We start from the raw sequence: 19077 nt of genomic DNA, 5'->3' as shown, positions 1-19077 counted from the left end.
CGGTACCCCCCCCCCAGCACTGCTCCTGGTTTCAGATGAGTTTACCTGACGCAGTGTAAGGCATGTTTGTGATGATTTAGGCATGTAGTTTACACAATATTTGAAATTCCATTTTTAACCTCAACCAATCAAAATCCCAGTTTAACCAATAACTATAAGTTGTAAGATTACCTGTCAGAATTACTCCCTCCTGAATCTCCAACACAATCTTAAACACCCAGCTACAGTTTCCAAAGATAAATCTAAGCACATAGTGATAGTCGAGAAGCTGTAACAAGTCTGCGCATTACAGAGTTTGAAAGTTTGTCTGGGACCTAAAGGTTTGGCTTACTCACAAATTTGTCTTGCTCATCCAAAATGGCAGTCCTAGTGCCGCTACTGATTTGGAGTAAGGGGGAAAACTGTGTGAATATGATTTTTTGCAGAGCTATTGCTTTTAATTTGAATGTGAAAAAGAAAAAAGACGAATTGGCCACAAATCTCAGTCCTTTTTTTCGTTGTGAGATTTAATTCTGTAAAGTCAAAGTGAGTTGAAGGATAAAGGTGGAGGGAAAAGATTTCATCTTAAGCTGTTTGTTACTTTTATTATTGTTCATCTTCGTCTCTGTCTCTGGCTTTTCTTTCCTCCTACTTCCTTTCCTTCACCTCCTCCTATCCCTTTGTATTTTTGATTATCTTTGAGGTCATTTGAGCTCTGGCAGTGTGCCTAACTATCTCTCTCTCTCTCACTCTCTCTCTCTCTGTCTCACCCTGTATGCCCTTCAATCTCCTCCGGCGGTGACACAGTGGAGTCTAAAGAGGAAAAGAGAGAAATAGATCTGAATAAAACGTCAATATTCGCTCTCACTCCTAAGCCAAGCCAATAAAAATCACTTCCTGTTTACCCATTTCTCTGTCTGAATGTGTGTGCGTGCGCAAGTAGCCTATAAGTAAAGCTGTACTTATTTAGATGTGCTGCCTTAATCCGCAATCATTTATCAGCTTCAGAGCTGTGTTTGCGTCACACGTGGCTGATAGTGCTGGTGCAACAGTGCAGTGCTGAAAGGTGATTACATAATCTATGGTATTAGCAAGGTGAATGAGGCTGAATGGTGAAATAGGATTCCAGATGCGGCAAGCTAGGCTGTGGACTGGACTGATTTAGATCAGCTTGTGTGCTTATTCAGAATGACTCTCAGAGTAAGCAGAGTGAACCTGTGTCACTGTTTAACTTGGGCCTACAGATTAAAAACATCTTTCATTCCTGCTAATCTGACTTTTTAAATATTGCTGGGGCTGAGGATGAAACTGTGGGACTGTGTCACTGTGTACGTCACCTATACATGAACAGATTTCGTTCTGACACTGTTTTCGTTGGTAAATGACGAGGAGCCAAACGGTAGCTTTATTTTTTTAGACATCTCAGCGTGCAGGGCAGCCGAGTTTAGGCATCTTGAATGTCCTCCATTAAATGGCGGTAGTCCAGGGATGGTCTCTGGATGATTTTTTTCTACTGGACAATGTGTCCAGCAGGATTGTAAATGTGCCAGTCTTGCAACGTTTTTACCAGTCAAATACCAGCATGTACCAGCTAATGGAAACTCTGGTTATAATGTGTGCTTAAAAGTGCCATAGAGTGAAAAACTGTATTGATATAGTTGAATAAGGAGAGTTCGGTACATAAAACTGATATAGTGTAAACCCCAAACACACTTGTCTCCTCTTTCAAACACAAATCCTGCATACATAAAAGAGGGCTATAAAACGGGCCAATTCCAAACTCCTAAACTGTTATGTAACGTTCTTTACTCATTAATATTCACACCCCTAAAACTTACATACACCAGCTCAGGTAACGAAACAATGACAATGAACAGCAATGAAAATGGCAGGCTATGGGCAGAAATGTAGCGTTCCTGGCTGTGAAAAGGGATGTCAGCTCTTTTCATACCTTTCCCAAGGAAGCGAACTGTCAAGCTTTGAGCTTCTTAATTGAGTGATCTGTTCCACCTTAAATGCTACAGCTTATACACGTGCCAGAATATAAGTGCAGCACCATTTCAGGTAGAATGGAAAATCCTCAAAACAAGCTGGCGAACAGGAACATATTTAACAGGATCCTGGACAACTTTAATTCAAAGTTGTTAGTTTGCCCTGCAAATTTCACTCAGGACAGTTTCTCAAAGCTTGGACAATGTTGAGCAGGCTTCGCTCAGCGTTTGACACTGAAGAGTTGGGCAGTTCTAACTTTATTAGCATCACAACCATAACAGCAACCTGTAAGTAGCCAGCCATGCTGCGTGATTTTATCCACTTTTTTGACAGTTGAAGTCAGATTATCTTTAATTGAAAATTTCATAGTGAACTAACAATTTTATTTTACTTTGGGTTGTTGTTCAGATCAAAAGTATGTAGCTAGTATAGGTAACCTTAGCTACTGGCAAGCTCCAAGTAACTAGCTTAGCTAACTAAATAGCACGATGACCTAGTGAATTTACACGGAGGCTCATTTTTTTCCTGCCTGTGTTTATTTCAACATTTTGCTTCTTTGTGAGCCATCATAGTGCCTCACTGTAAATCACAGCACATCGGAGCAGAGCTCATCAGATTATTCATGAGCCCACCAAAAAAGGGAAAACAGTTTATTTCATTTTATGGTCAAATCATAGGGCTGTAAATGCCTGCGTAAAACCGCGTCTGCTCATTTTTTGTCACAAACCTTCTATAGAGACATCAGAGAACAATTCAAAATACTGAATAAATACAACCTATGGCACCTTTAAGTGGCATAATTTCAGCCTTCTTCATTTTCTAGAAGTGAAGTAATCAATGATGTCTTCCTAAGATATTTTCTGGTCAACATCATGAATGACACCAGGAAAGAAAAAAATCCATACTTGTGCAGCTCCTAATGGCTCGAGGGCCCTTAGAGCAATAAAGCCTCTGGTGATAATGATACGACTATTATGCAGTTTATCGGCACACTCAGTAAATTAAGAATGAATGGACTTATTTATTGATGTTGCCTGACGGAAATGCGATTCTGAAAAGTTATAACCCATAAAAAAGTAGCCCATTTTTGTTCTTGAGTTTTTGATGTTGGCGTACATCAAGGATCAATTTTGGGACCTCTTTCATTCAGTCTTTGCATAAATGATTTTCCCACAGTTTGTAGGGACTCCGAGGTGCAAATCTATGCAGATGGTTCTGTAATTTATGTGCATGCAGTGTCTAAACAGCATTTACCAAATAAACTTACTAAAGTGATAGTTTATGTTACACAGTGGCTTAATGACTCTTGTCTTCACCTTAATGTAATTAAAACAGTCTGTATAAAGTTTACTAAAAGATCAACAGATATTGTTGAGATTCCAAATGTGTACATATCAGGGAAAAGGTTAAAGTGATATCAGAGTGCAAATATTGTGGCATATATCATGGATTCCAATCTTACTTTTAAAAAGGTATATTTTAATGCAATGGTTGTTCCACATTTGACGTACTGTCTGACTACCTGTGCTCAATATACATTGGAAACATTTAAATCTTTATAGTGGATTTATCATCCGGCTGTTAAAGTGCTTGATAGAAAGTCCAATATTACCATCATTATTATTGTATAAATATCCTTTATGTTACATGTTATTTTGTATTGTTGCATGTATCTTTAATGTTTTATGTAATTTTATGAGTGCCTTGTCTTGTTTGTGAGGGACACCAGTTTGGCCAAACTAGCTAAATTGGCACATTTACAGAAATGTTTAATAATGTGCACTGTCTCTGTAAATCTAAACCAAATAAACTGAACTAAACTAACTAATCAGATTACATAATCCGGATTACATGTAGTCATTACCAACACTGCTGACATCATACCTGCAAACCTTGATTTGGATTGCTTTTGCTGATATATAGGTATGATGCAGACAGTGTGTGGTCTTGATGGCCTGCGGTATGAGGATTTGTTTTCACAATGAAACAGTACACCTATTAACTCAGCTCTGACTCACCCAGTCAGATCCCCTGTGTGTGTGTGTGTGTGTGGTGTGACAGTGTGTGATTTAATTCTATTTAATCAATCCCGACTGCTCTTGCCAATAGCAGCAAGTCATGAAAGGTCTCTCTCATCCGAACAGCCTCCGAGGCACAAAGCTGGAAAGAAAAGTTCAAGTGATGCTCATCTGATTAACACATATATCGATGTTCCACCATGGCTGACATTAATCTCTGAAGAGCATGCTGGGGGAGGAGGGGACGGGGGGGTGGGGGGCTGTGGTGCGTGTGGCCTCAATGCCGATTGTGATCCATTCTCCATCCGGAACACTTCAGCTGTCCGAGGCCGGAGTGAATTAGACGGCGCATTTTCATTCAAAGCACAACAGCTGCTTTGATCAGCAAACCTTATCTGAGCAGCTCATAAAGTGCTCAAAGGAATCAAATGAAGGGAAAGATGTGCTTTGAATTCCATAAGGCATACTTTGAATCCACCAGCCACTAGATAACACTCAGTAATATCATGTACAAAGTGAAATTTACTCCCATTTTCAGGGCTTTCGGTTTTGCTCTGGGGAAATTAAACCAGCAGTGATAATTTTACTAAGAATTCATTTTTAGAGGCAGGTATGTTGGATCTGAACTCTCCAGGGTGGTAGATCTCCAGGACCAGGATTGGGCAACCTGGTCACACACTGACCATCCACTAGAAGTTGCATAGACTAGTTGACTAATAAATCCACTAGTTGGTGCTGTGGGCAGCAGTTGACTAGCAGTGTTGGATTGTGACTATTAGAGCTAGGCCTTCAGTTTGGGCCATGAAAGTCAAAACTAGGTCAAAAATTAGCTAAGCTAACAGTGGTTCACTTACATTTTGGCCTCTCTAGACTAAACATGCACATTTGAAGGTTGTAATAGACATTCCATGTTTTATTTGATGCTTGTAACAGACATTAAGAAATATTTTACCTTGTATGTAGCGGTTTTACAGAGACTCTTTCAGTAAAGAACTCTGGCACAGAGCTGCTGCTGCTGTTTTCTATTTGTAGCGACTGACTGATACCTGATTAGTCTCGGCTTGCACTCACAGTCATTGATGTAACTGGTAATGATGTATCATTTGCAAATGAATTGGCTCTTTAGGTGGAAGTTGAAAGCTGACTCACATTAGATATTATTAATTAATTAAGAAAAAACTACAGATGAACAGATGATGAACAGATCTTATGATGCTGTAGATGACAATCACAAGACCCCCTTCTGGATCATTTGGGCTTCCCCTCATTATCCCCTGCAGCTTGTTGTAGTTTGGCTCTAGGCTTGTTCTTGCTGGTTTTAATGTAATTCTTGCTTTTGTTTGTTGATGACTGGTTGATGGATTTGCCTGAATTTTGCTCACTTGAATATCTTACTGTCTGTCAAAATTCGTCCAGTAAACTACTTATCAACATCATCTGACATATTCAATGTGTAAAAAAATAACAAAACAATGTATTTTTGTTAATTAGTTCATTAGTAGGTAGATTGAGGTTTTATTGAATATTAATCGCCAACTTGGCTAATTTTGTTAATGCTACTGAATGAAGAGCTGTTTGTTAGACTAAAGAGAGCCAATTGATTTGACTCACTGAAAAGGCCCTGAATGCTCACCACTAGTATCTAGAACTTTCAACAGGCCTAGAGCGACATTTTTTAAATAATGGTCAGTGGTAGAAGACAAGCATCAAGACTCTGTCCTGTCCTTGCACCCAGGTGGTGGAACAAATGGTGGGAGGACCCATCACTTTGTTGAGTATTTAAGTGAACACATCTTGCATTTGCACTTGCAAAGTCTTGATTGCACTTATGTAATGTCTTATTTCTGTATTGTGTATTTTCCTATCTAGATATCATCACTCTTGTTTCTGGCAGTAGTAGGACAACAAAACACTTTGGGATAAGAGTGTCTGCTAAATATAATAAATATGAATGTAATTGTAAATGGGCCTATGAGGGCTGATGAATTGTGTAGCAGATGGTCAAATTACCACCATTTTCTAAGTGAAAATACATTAACTTTTCTCTACAGAGAACACACTTCTGCACATTCTAATGCACGATTAGTGTTTATTTACTGAATGTAATATATTGGGGCGATGTGAAATGAAATGAAGGAAAATTCCATGTATATAAGCCTGTCTGTGTGCACGTCTTTGCGAAGTATTGCCCCTGATCTGTCAGTGCATACTGAGCCATTTTCTGTTTTATTGCTACCCCGTTTATGACCTTGCTTTGTTTTCTCGTTACTGATTCTCGGATTTGTCCTTTTGGCTTAGTCTACCTGTAGGTTTGCTTTTTTGGTAAAGACCCTCGTCCTTTGTCTATCTGACTCAGTTACTGTCTTCGCCCTTGTATTGTGTTACGTTGATCTGGCCCCTGACCTGGTCTGGTGTTAACCCTGTTACTTCGGTTCATTCTCCTTTTAATAAACCTTAGAGTTTATCTTTTATCCATGAGTGTCTAATTTGTCAACCCAGTGTTACACCTGGCAAAAGTTCTGGCACATTTTATATTTTATGTTTTATTTTTTCAACATATTAAATGCAGCAAATAAATAGGAATTGTTCAGTAAAATTTGCAGAGAAAAAAAATTAAGTGCATTCTCTGTAGAGGAAACTATTAGAAAATAAAAAAAAAACATTAAATGGACTTTAAAATGACTAAAGAGTGTAGAAACAAGTTACCAGAAACAAGTACCTAATAAACTGGCAACTCAGTCTAATGTAGTTATTAGCAGATCAGTGGTCCTCTAAAATGTTTAATGATGTGGTACAGTGCGGTGATCATTCTGCACTGCTGTGCTGGAATGATGGGGGAAATTGATGTAATTGAGTCCAATTCAGTAATTCAGCTTCTGCTCAGTGAGAGAAAGAATAAGCTAGAGAGAGAGAGAGAGAGAGAGAGAGAGAGAGAGAGAGAAGCTGAGGAATTGGTGTTCAACACCTCAGTCCTTGCCCCTCCCTTACTTTCCCCATCCACTCAGAGTGCAGAGCAGAAGGCTGTTCTGTACAGCACAGGTGAGAAGCAGTGAGACAGAGTTTGTGTGAAAGGGTGTGTGTGTGTGGGAGTGAAACCCAGCTGACACAGCCAGCATGCTCAGACGGAAGAGGAGCGTGTCTTTCGGAGGTTTCGGATGGTATGTTGCATTTTCTGGCCTGGCGATGTACATTTGGAAAACTGCATTGTTTCTATATCAGTAGGAAGATTTGTTTGAGCTCTAGTTAATACGAGTTTGACTTTCTACTCTCTGTTCTGTTTCTAGGAATTAGATTTGAGTCATTGAACTCATTTTCTATCTGCTGCTTTGGTTCAAATGAAATTGTGTTGTTAGACTTGAGTTAGAAATGTTTCAGTGGAAAACACTGCTTAGAGGAATGGGTCAGCAATGCTAATCTAACAGTTATCAAAAGTAAATAGCCACCAGTTAGCATTGTGTTAATGGAATAATATTAGATTAGTTGGGAGTGGCTAGCTTTCATTCATTGTTAGTCCTGTTAGCATAGCTGCTTGATATCCAATGAACCCATTATTATTCAGTTATTAATCTAAAGGCAGAATTCCAGTTTCTGCAAACTGAGATGTAGACAGTCATTTGTGGAGTGGTTTAATGTGAAATGCACTGTAGAGAAACATTCTGATTCAGAGTTATTTACAGAGGTGATGACAGGAACCAGGGTTTCCGATGTCTACAATGCAAATACAGCCATTACCTGAAATGTTAATAATGGTAAAATAGTAATAGATCCTGTTTTTCTTTGGGTACTATTTTGCCTCACAACACTTTCTACCATGAATCGATTTAAAGTGGAAGATTTTTCTAAATCTTTGCATAATTACATGTCATTCAGAGTGGTTTGATGTGAAATACTCTATTTGGAGAAGCTTACCAATTCAGAATTGTTCACAAAGGTGGTGATAGGAACCAGCTGTCTGAAGCGTTATTACATGAAATAATTACCAAAATGCTGCCTAATGTCTGAGACACTGTTTACAATAGTTTTGAGAGAAGAATCTGGTCTAAAACTTATCTTAAACCCATTCATGGTGAAGGAGTACATGCAGGCTGTTGTAAGGCAAAATATTCCTCAAAGAAAACATCTACATTTTCAGATTTTCACTATTTTACCATCATCATCATAACATATAAAAGCTCACATGCAGATTCAGTGGTCATTTTGAATAGTGAATAAAAGGGCTGTGTTTTGTAGACATTGCAAACCCTGGTTCCTATCAACAGCACTGTCAAGAGATCTGACTTGTTAAGTATCTCTACAATCTCCCAGCCATTTCATGTAATAGCTTTCTGTGAGGAAGTTTTAGGGATATATAATGTTTCAGACGTCTGGTTGAATTCAATTATGCAGATTTTTGGGCAGAATTCCCCTTTCAGGCTCATTATTCTGTAACTACTCTGAAAAATGATGCAATATATTCAGTTATTTCTGTAGTAATGAGAGTGAGGAGAGTGAGGAGTTGAAGTGTGGACCTGCCAATAGATCTTTAGGGTTGAAGGAGTTAAACACTTATCTTGCAATGCTGTAATGTAAGTATATAGCCGCCAATTAGCATTATGTAAATGTAATGATATGTTGGTAGTGGTTAGCTATCTTGCAAAGATATAATATAGAGACTAGCTGTTATCTGGCATGAGCTAATATATGTAATTCTCTTTATTTGTTGTCTCTATTGAGCAGCATGAGCACAGGAAATTGAAAAAGCTGTGCATCAGTTTGACTAGTTGGCAGTTCTTGCAGTTTGTGTGCTCACTGGCTATTTGGCTATCAAGAATCTTATCACACAGACACGTTCAGCACCCACAGAAAGGTTGGACATGAACACAGCTTGTGGAGAGCTGGCACGGATCTCTGGAGGGTGGTTGGCAGGCTTGCAGTTGTATTCAAAAGTTTGAATAACCTTTACATGTTTTGTTGAATATCTAAGTAAAAATAAGCTACAAATCCTCTACAGACAACAAACCTAAGTGTGACTTTTTCTGTAAATTTAGTGGACAATTTCTATTTTTTTAAGTTTAACATATTGGAAAAAAAAACAAACAAATAAAATATATGCTATATGTGCCATAACATTTAGGCTACACTTTATGTTTTATTTGTACTTCTAACCTGTTAAATTCAGCAAATAAACAGTAATTATGCAATAAAATGTGCAGAAATGTTTTCTCTGCAGAGTGTCAACTTATTTTCACTTAGAAAATCAACAACACATGGAATTTGACCAGGCAACATTTTTTAGACTTTTTCAAACAAATTTCTTGAAAGGTGAAATTTGTTTGTAGATTATCCATATATTTCAAAATTACTACGCTTTGTTACATTGCTTTGAAGTAGATTAGACATAATTGATCTCACTCTGCTGGGGAATCTCATGGTTAGGGCTCTATTAAGCAGGTTTTGTAAGCAAAGCCACAACTTTAACAAAGCCTTAACTTGCGTTTCAGTGGAAATGACTGCTTGATTCCTTAAACTACAAACTTATTACCGTTATAAAATGTAGGTCAATGATATCGAAACTGTGGGCCGATGTGGATATCTGATATTATTTATGTTAATGTAATTTAACATTTATTAATGTAATTTTATGTATGCGTACATATTGGCGTCAGCAGATATGTACATAAATAATATGCATAAATTATTTTTTGGAAATTTTGCCCAGTTTGCTTGCCAATTTGGTCACTGTCAGTTCTACTTACAAGTTTTCCCTTCATCACGCAATGCTAACAAACCGGGAGGGTGAAGGCTAGCAAGAGCTTCCTCCAGGACACCTGAAGGACCAAATGCAATACCATTGGCCAACTCAGCATGCTTGGTGGATGATATGTTTCTGTGACGTCAGCTAACAGATGCTTACGTTGTCTAGAGAGAGTGAGGAGAATTACAATCTGTTGGACTCCTGGCTACTGATGGCTGTGGCATCACTGGGGATTGGCCTCACAATCTCCCGGCAATAGGTCAATGCGTAGATGGTTGCCCCCTGTTATTCTTAGGAGTTTATACTGTTTTTTAAAGGCTTTACTTCTTCTTGTTGCTAAGTAAAAGCTAGCCATAGCTAACTGCTAAAATTAGCCAAATTATTGCATGTTAAGTATAGATAAAAAGACAAAACAACCAAAAATGGTAACATAAGACTATAGGAAACCTACATAAGCTTGTCATGACAACTGACATAACCCTACATAAATGTTTAGAAATGCTTATTACAAAAGGCATCACTGACTATGAAGGTTACACCAAATTTTGCAAAGTTGGCTAAAGTAGCTTTTATAACAGATTATGCCTATTGGAATAAGCATTTATAAACATTTAACAGTTTAGCTAGCAAAATCAAGCTAAACTGAAAGGGTTTTATGTCATGATTTAGATAAATGGAAGACTGCATTCACAAATTCCTACTCTAACTGTCACTGAAAGCCTACTCTGTCATTGAAAAACAACAGAAAATAGGTGCCTCGGCTGTAAAAATGTATACTCTGTGAAACTCCCCCCCTTAATCATGTATTTACTCACTGAAAATGGTAGTTTGTGGTGCAAACATAATTAAAATATACATATTTTCTGTACATCTAAGAATATTCTTGACAATAAAAGCAACAGCACCATTGAGAAATCATGCTGTTAAAGGAGAAGAGTATACCCTAGAAAAAGGTATACCCTTTAATAAAGGGGTAAATATATAAAACAATGGCAAAGAATGCATAAATGATTCTTTGCCTGGTTAAACGGTTCTTCTCTATGGTGGAAAACCTGTTCTGTATGGTTCTGTAAAGAACCTTTTAAAAATGCCACACTTGTCACAGAACTTTTTTGGTATGTTGTAGAGACAATTTTGCTAAGAGTATAGATTAAAGGGGTAATAAAGATGCTTTGTGGCATGGATATTGAATGGTTAAAGATTTTTTACCTAGAACCGTACATCCAAGGCAAAGACTGAGAGGTTGTGATCTGTCTCTGGAAACACTGTAGGATTATGGAGTAACAGGATCTGCGGAGTTCATGAAGGGGAAGGATATATTATCTGCATCGCTCTTGATTCGGTGACACAATGTTCTCTTTCTCAACCTCATACTGTTCCACTGCTTTAGCCCAGTGTATTTATAGAGAAGGCCATCAGGCACGGCTAATTGTGCAGACACACACACTTACGCACATAAACTCACTGGAAAAGCTCACACACTCCCACTTCACACTCCCATGCCTTGGTACCCACCCTCTCCCCCCACACTCTCCCCCCCCTCAGTGGTTCAGGAGGGTGCTGTACCCCTGGGATTAGTCCAGTAAACACAGATGAGCTGATAGGCCTCAGACTGATGGTGATGAAGGCCTCCATGTGCCCTGGACAATGTGCCCTGATTGGACGCTTGCATCATCACCGTAACCATGACGATGCTGCTTTATCCATCTCTGCTTCTTTCAGCAAGCAATACAACACATCGTGTTGGTCTTCTCTCACACCACATTCTTGGCCATTCAAATTATGGTGAAATTAATATCGATTGTGTTGTTATTACTTAGACAACAACATGAAAGATGCTGCATTTGCATTGTAGTCATTCTTCAGATATCCCATATCTTACATTTTATTTCATTTCTTGTACTCCATTTTTTCTGTTCCCTGAGTTTTGTGAGGTCCGCTTATGACATTTAAGTAGGTTTATGTACCAAAATGTCTTATTCAGTTTTACATGACCTCTATTTATCCCCTTGAATTAAACAGGCTGCTTTTGTCACAGTGCTTTGGGACTGACATATGTAAATGAGCTCTGTTCTGACTGGTCTTTCTGTATTGTGCTCCAGTCAAAAAGCACTCTAGACTGAAACACTCTTTATAACTTTAGCATGAATAGGTCGGGTAGAATGACACTACAGTAGAAGTCTGAGTTTCTGGGTTATGATTGTTTGTAGCAGGTTGGGCATTTTCACACTTGTGCCGAATACTTGAGTCTGCACCCAGGACCGATTCTGGGCTCAGCTGGGGGAGGTGCTCATTATTGCTGGTTTGCTTTTACAAGAATTCCATCTGAACCATGGATAGATTGCACAATTCCATATATCACTTTTCTGCATCCAGGTTTGCACAGTGGTAGGCACTAGCTTTATCCGTTTGCTGCTATTTATTATTTTCCTTGGATAAAAGACTCAAGCAGCAAAGAACAGTGCTTTTTCCCTCTGCTGTCTGTAACAATCCTTTCCCTGCCATCATGAAAATAAAAGTAATGCAATAAGTCAAAGCAGTCACGTAATAAAACGGACCAATCATGCAACCCCACACGCGGCACCGGGAGCAGATTGCTTCCACATGTGCACCAAAGACCATCGATTTCAGGAGGACAAGAGATTGGTTTTCTGGACCGCTCCCAGGCTTTCACACTTGGTCAAACGTAGCAAACTCACAGAGCAAGGGTCTGGAAAAAAGCTCTGGTGTGAAAACGCCCTTAGAGGGGACACACAAAACTTTAGTGCACGATGCAGTTGAGCAAGTAAATGTAACACTGTTTACAACTAGTAGCCATCTGTATTTCCTTTTTTCACACCAAATCTACATGGTGTCAGAAGCTTGAGGATCATGGCACTCGGCTTACAGCACATTGAGCCATTTGTTTTTGATGAAAACATTACATCTGGCTGAGGTTTAAATGCAAGTGAATTGTTTATTGCAATTCAGGCTTGTTGGCTAGCATGAAAAAGTTCAAGCCTATGTGCTTCTGCATCTCACAGGCACTGAACAAATTTGATATTTTCACTTTTGCAGAGGATGTGCTGATAAAACAAAAGATGAGGAAGGTTTGCCGGCCAAGAATGTCATCATGGATAGACACATATTTAACATGTGTAACCCGAAACCAGGTGACACTATTCAGGCCTATCTGTCAACTTTGAAGCCGCTTGTGAGGTGCTCTGACTTTAGAGCTCTAACAGATGAGCTCATCAGAGATCGGCTGGTATGTGGAATAAATGATTACACCCACCATGCTCGTCTGCTCCGAAAACAACACCTCACATTGGAATCAACTGTTAGCCTTAGTAAGTTGCAAAAGAAGTCTGAGAAGAACAATAAAACACTGTAGAGAAACTGAAGTATTCTTAGTACAGTTTCCACAGTTTTTTTTAACTGTGGTGGGCATCAGCCCCTTACAGAGACAAATGCCCTGCATTCAACAAGCACTGCAATTTCAGTGGCAAAAGAAATAATTTCTACAGATGCTGCAGGTTAATGAAACAGCCAAGCCAGACCAGGTTGGCACCACCTTTCCTTTATACAGAGGGGGATACATGCAGAGAATCAGTGAGGTTGAAACAAATGAATCCCCTCAATCCAATGATGTGCTCTATTTTGAAAATGTTGACATCACCTCAGAACATAGAGAAATCTGCACAAATCTGATTGCATCCCATAGTGGCCATCATGTCAAGGTAAAAACACATGCCACACCAAAAAGCAACGTGTTATCACTCACACTTTAGCATGACATTGACCCAACAGCTCAAACTGACTGATCCAGGACGTTGAATGAAGATTTCGGCAAATTCCCTCAAACGAGGAGTCATCGAAACTTTCATGTCTCCCATTTGAAAATATGCCTTCATTTGAATGCTTTGTAGTATTTCAGCTGACAGTGAAGTGTTTGGGGCTGCACCTTACCTCCATCAAGTCAGGGACAGAAGGTCTCAGAGGTCTCCTACGTAGGCCATCTTCTTACAGACCAGGGCATCAGACCTGACCCTGCAAAGACGATGCTGTGTGCCCTATGCTGCTACCTCAGGATGTCCAGGCCCTTCAGCGGTTCCTGAGCATAATGAGCTATCTGTCTGAAATTAATTCCAAACTATAGTGCTCTGACTGGTCCACTGCACCAGCTTCTCCACACAGACACAGACTGGACGTGGCAAGAACATCATGCTGCTGTGTTTGACAAGCTTAAAGAGCTTCTGACAAGTCCACCGCTGCTTCAGTACTTCAGTGTTCAGCAACCAGTCATGTTATCAGCTGATGCATCACAATATGGACTGGGTGTAGTCTGCCTGCAACATAGCAGACCTGTAGCATTTGCCTCTCGAGCACTGACACTGAGTCATGATATGCTCAAATTGCAAAAGAGCTCCTGGAGCTTGTATTTTTGTGTCACAATTTCATGATTATGGCAGGCCAGTCACTGTTGAAACTGACCACCAGCCCCTTATAACAATAATAGTAAAAAAAACACCCCACCCTGCTTCTGTTCAGTTGCAGAGCATGACGCTCATGCTTTGATGCTCAGCTTGACTGTCATTTACAAGAGGGGGAAAGAACTCTATGTTGCAGATGCTCTGTCTTGTGCACACCTGCCCTCCGCTGCAAATGCAGAGGTTGTGAGGACTATGATGTCATGACTGTAGAAGTGCTATTGTCCCAGAGTGTTGAGGAACTCAGGCATGAGACCATGGCTGACCGCTATCTAGAAGTCTCACCGAGATTATTGTGACTGGCTGGCCTGACTCCTCCAAGAAGCTGCCCCACAGTTTGTGACAGTTGTACTCCATAAGGGAATAGCTGACTGTCAGCGATGATCAGTGATTCATCATTCCACCAACACTCTGGAATTACCACTTGCAGGAACTTCATCAGGGGCATCCTGGCTTGGAGGCCTCAAAGCACTAAGCTTTGTGGTTTGTTCGTCCATAGACTCTGACATTAAGAGAGTGATTTTACCTTCCTAAGCCATGTTTAATGCTCTTAAGCCACATCAGATGTATCTCCATGACATTCCAGATCTCCCATGGGCTTTCACAGCAGCAGACATCTTTGAGTGGTGGGGAAAAGACCATCTTGTCCTGGTGGACTCCCTGGCGGGTTTGAAATTTACCAATTACCCAAACTTACTAGCACCATGGTGATCACAAAGCTCAAATGGCACTTTTCTGTCCACGGGGTTCCAGACATCCTCCTCACTGACAATGCATTGCAGTTTAACAGCAATGACTTTCAGGACTTTACAAATGCAGGCAACTTCGAACACATTACAAGCAGCCCCCATACCCACAGTCCAATGGTCTGAGCATGCTGTCCTCAACAAAGCACCTCCAGGAGAAGTGCAATCATAATGGGACTGACATCTATGCTGCCTTGCCCAGTACGCCACTAGATGGCCTACCATAACCAGCACAGTGGCTCCTCTACAGACACACATGGACCATGATCCTAGTGGTCAAGAGTATGCTACAACCCAAAGTGGAATATTAAACACATGCTACCTTGGTAAAGGGCAGACAGTGAGGAAAGGCATATTATGATAAGTCTAAAAAACATTGCCACCACTCCACAAAGGACAATATAAAAACAGTAAAAATGCAGACTCCATGTGGCCATGACAGGTTGGCCATGGTGATGAGAGAGGCTCCACAGCCAAACAGCTACAGAGTCCAGGCACAAGGTTCAATGTATGTACGAGACAGGCACCATCTGTTGCATTACCCAGAAGAATATGACAACCTGGAACAATCAGGCTTGGCTTCACCGACTCACGGTCAGCAGTCTGAGTACTCAGCATCTGAAGCTGAGGAACATGAGCCTAGTCCTGTCACATTCTCACAGCTATACTGTCTGAAATCCCAGATGAAAAGCACGACGACCCATTAGTGGAAAAGAACCCTTAGCCACTCGCTCGGGCACAGATCCCAAACCTAATTCAAGATATGCAGATTTTGTGAGATAATGTGTTTTTTTCTCACTGTCCACATTTACTCAGGACTGTTTAGAGATTCCATGCTCCAGCATGTAGTATATGTGGATGTTATGTTACAGCATACTTTGCCATTCTTCTGTGTAGACAGAGAAATGTTCAGGTTCTATGTTTGCTTCTAAGAATGTTTTGATAGTAGTCTGTGTTACTGGGTATTGAATGTTTGTAGCAGGACAGATCCTTTTAGAGGGGACAAACAAAGCTGGAGTGCATGGTGCATTTGAGCAAGTAAACATAACACTAGCAGTTGTCTGCATTTCTAAGCTGCTGTAGTTTGAATAAGTGAATATATGTCATGACATCAAAAAAACAATAAACTCAACATGGGCTGTTTGTGAAGCTAAGTTTCCATATAAGGACTGAGGAGTGAACAGTATGTTTTGAGACTTTAACAGTGTTTACACACTGCAACAACTCTTTTATTTAAAGTGAGGGATATTTGATATTCCAGGATTAACATTTTTATGATTTAGACATTAAAATGAAAGATGCTAAGTTTGCTTACTTTATACTTTAAGGTTTTCACTCTATTCTACCAATTTTGCAGCATGTAGACAATTACCACAGACAATAGTGTTGACATATTTCCCTGTACACAGAAAAAACAGACACATCATTGAATCGAAGCACAAGTATAATAGAGGCTAATGGACAGGTGCTTCAGGCTAGGGTTTTTCTTTTCTTTTTTAAAGTACAACAGCATTATTGTCCATGGTAATCAACCATATGCTACCGAAGCAGCAGATAGAGATTAGGTTGAAAAACACTGGAGTGTTTCTTTAACATGGTTATTTAAAAAGGTCTGGGCTTTTTGAAGTACTGTAGTAGGCCCCTGGGACTCATTTGTAAAGGAACTAATTGCTTAGCTCTTCATCTCCTTAAGCATTTTCCTTCATTTCATTTGGCAAGAAGATGTTACCGTAAATGAGTCATAGGTGAATCTGTGCACTGGAGTCTCTGTTTTTCTCCATTTTTGCTGATTTAATCTCCCCTAACAAATTTTAAATGCACATAGCCTTTTATTTTAGAAAATAAACTTACACAAATATTACAGATAACTGAGATAAAAATTAATAACTAGACCTGATATAAAATGATTAATAGAAAATGTTGTTGCTGACACTGTGGTAGATTAAAATTATTTACTAAACTACTTTACAAAGGACAAATAAAGAAAGGAAGAAAGGAAAAATGAGTAAAGTGGACAATGAGCAATGATAAGTGGAATTTTGTCTTATACTCTGCTTAGACACCAGTGGATCACCTGGAAACCACAGAGCATAATGCCACTGGCCCGCTATACTCTATACTCAGGGGACGCACTAGCGGCTCTTTCACATTCGGAATGAAGACACGCTCATGCCACTTTCAAACTTGGAATAATGATCCAAATAGCAAGCATAAATCGGTCTGCTGGCACTATAAGGTCGGCACACCGCTGACTGTTTGCCACTGCTGGTGAACCCTGGGAACACCTTGATTATTGTCCTGCATACAAGCTCTAGCTAAATGAACAGATTATCCTAAAGGCCAGCTTTAAGTTCAGTGCAATCCATTTGCTTAAAGCTCTTTTCAGGTATTTCGCTTAATTATTTTTTTGAGTTCATTATAAGGCTAAAAGGCTAAAAGCTTTCTTTAATAGGTTTAGTGGAAAAATAATGATGCGTCTAGGAAACCAGGCGGTCTTCGTTTTAACTGGAGTGCTGGTGAAATGAATAGACTAACCGTAAAATTATACTTCAGTATGTGAATGATGATCTGAATGGAGCATCCTGCTGTGCACTGATGGCGTGATCATGAGCGTTTGTTTGCTTGCAATGTTTTAGGGTTCAACAGAGTATCCAGTAATTCCTCTCTCCTCCCCCCCCTTTTTCTCTTTAGGATTGATAAGTCCAGCATTGCTGCTCTGAAGGCCAGGTGAGTTGTTGTCTTCTTCTCTGTGGATTTTGTACCTGTCTGTGTTTGTATGGTCCCAATGTGTGTCATTTGACCTCCTATTAACTCTGAATTCCTGAAGGTAGGGCTGCCTCAGGTTCAGATGAGGTCAGAAAAAGGAGGGTTTATCAATTCTCTGCAGTAGTAACACACATTTGCACACAGACTCATACACATAGACATACATATACCCTGCTCATCAAAGGTGATGCGAAACCTTTCCTTCAATGCAAATGTTCCTAGCAACCCCTCATTTTCTTTGTTATATTTAAATTAAGTAACTTACCCAAAAAAATCATAATGCATTTTTACATTACGTGTTCAATTCAGTTTAATTCAGTTCAAGATGTATTTATGTAGCTCTTTTTTACAGTAAGCTTTGTCACAAAGTAGCTTCACAGAAAATTCTTAATTAAGTTTTAAATAACCCCTTTTTATTCCTCAGAATTAAACAGTCTGTTTTTGTTACTGAATTTTAAGAGTGACATATGAAAACAGTCTCTGTTCTGACTGGCTGGCTTGTATTGCACCTCAAACCACCACACACACACACACACACACACACACACACACACACACACATACATACATGCATATACATATATATATAAATAACGACAATGTAATAAGTGGTGATGCAATGTACATTATGTTTAATCCTTTCTAAAGCTACCATCCACTACTTGGTGTAACTGATTAATATTTTGTTATGTTAAATCAAGTGTGCTGGTGATGGAATGTAGCAAATTTTTGTGATCACCATAGTTTTGGACCTTGTTCTTCAAACTAGTTATAACTAGTTATGTTCTTCAAAATACAAAATTCTTGTTACTTTTATGTATATATTTATAAGTATTACCAAGATAATTAAATTAAAATGTCTTTAGGTGCCTAAGACTTAAGACTATATATATATATGACTTACATTTAAAGTAAAGTAAGTTTTTTCCTTCTCCTGTAACATTACTATTTTGAAGATACAAAGTCAGCCAATCATGTAGCAGCAGTGCATTGCATTATGTTCACATCAACTATGAGAATAGAGAAAAAATGTGATCTCAGTGATTTTGACCATTGCATGATTATTGGTGCCAGATGGGCTGGTTTAAGTACTTCTATACGTGTTGATCTCCTGGGATTTTCACATAGAGTAATCTCTAGAGTTTGCTCAGAATGGTGAAATAAAGAAAAAACATCCAGTGAGGGGCAGTTCTGTGGATGGAAATGCCTGTAGATGAGAGCTGAAGACTGGAAAAATGTACCCTGGTCTGATGAGTCTCAATTTCTGCTGAGGCCCACAGATAGTTGGGTCAGAATTTGATGCCAACAGCATGAAACCATGGACCCAACCTGCCTTATGTCAAAGGTGTGGGGAATGTTTTCTTAGCACAGTG

The 19077-nt window shown here is 39.4% G+C and overlaps 1 protein-coding gene across 1 annotated transcript in view; it reads left to right on the top strand.

Annotated features, from left to right (window-relative positions):
- The first annotated feature begins 7054 nt into the window (after nt 1-7054).
- Nucleotides 7055-19077, top strand: part of rap1gap2a (RAP1 GTPase activating protein 2a) — a 116043-nt gene continuing 104020 nt past the window's right edge. Inside the window, exons 1-2 of the mRNA XM_036564787.1 lie at nt 7055-7147; nt 17630-17665. Coding sequence (XP_036420680.1) covers nt 7104-7147; nt 17630-17665 — 80 coding nt within the window. The 5' untranslated portion in view covers nt 7055-7103. The remainder of the gene's footprint in view (nt 7148-17629; nt 17666-19077) is intronic.

Source organism: Colossoma macropomum, unplaced genomic scaffold, assembly GCF_904425465.1.
Source record: "Colossoma macropomum unplaced genomic scaffold, Colossoma_macropomum, whole genome shotgun sequence".
Taxonomy (NCBI): Eukaryota; Metazoa; Chordata; class Actinopteri; order Characiformes; family Serrasalmidae; genus Colossoma; species Colossoma macropomum.
The sequence above is the reverse complement of the archived record's forward strand: the minus strand, read 5'-3'. Positions and strand labels throughout refer to the sequence as shown.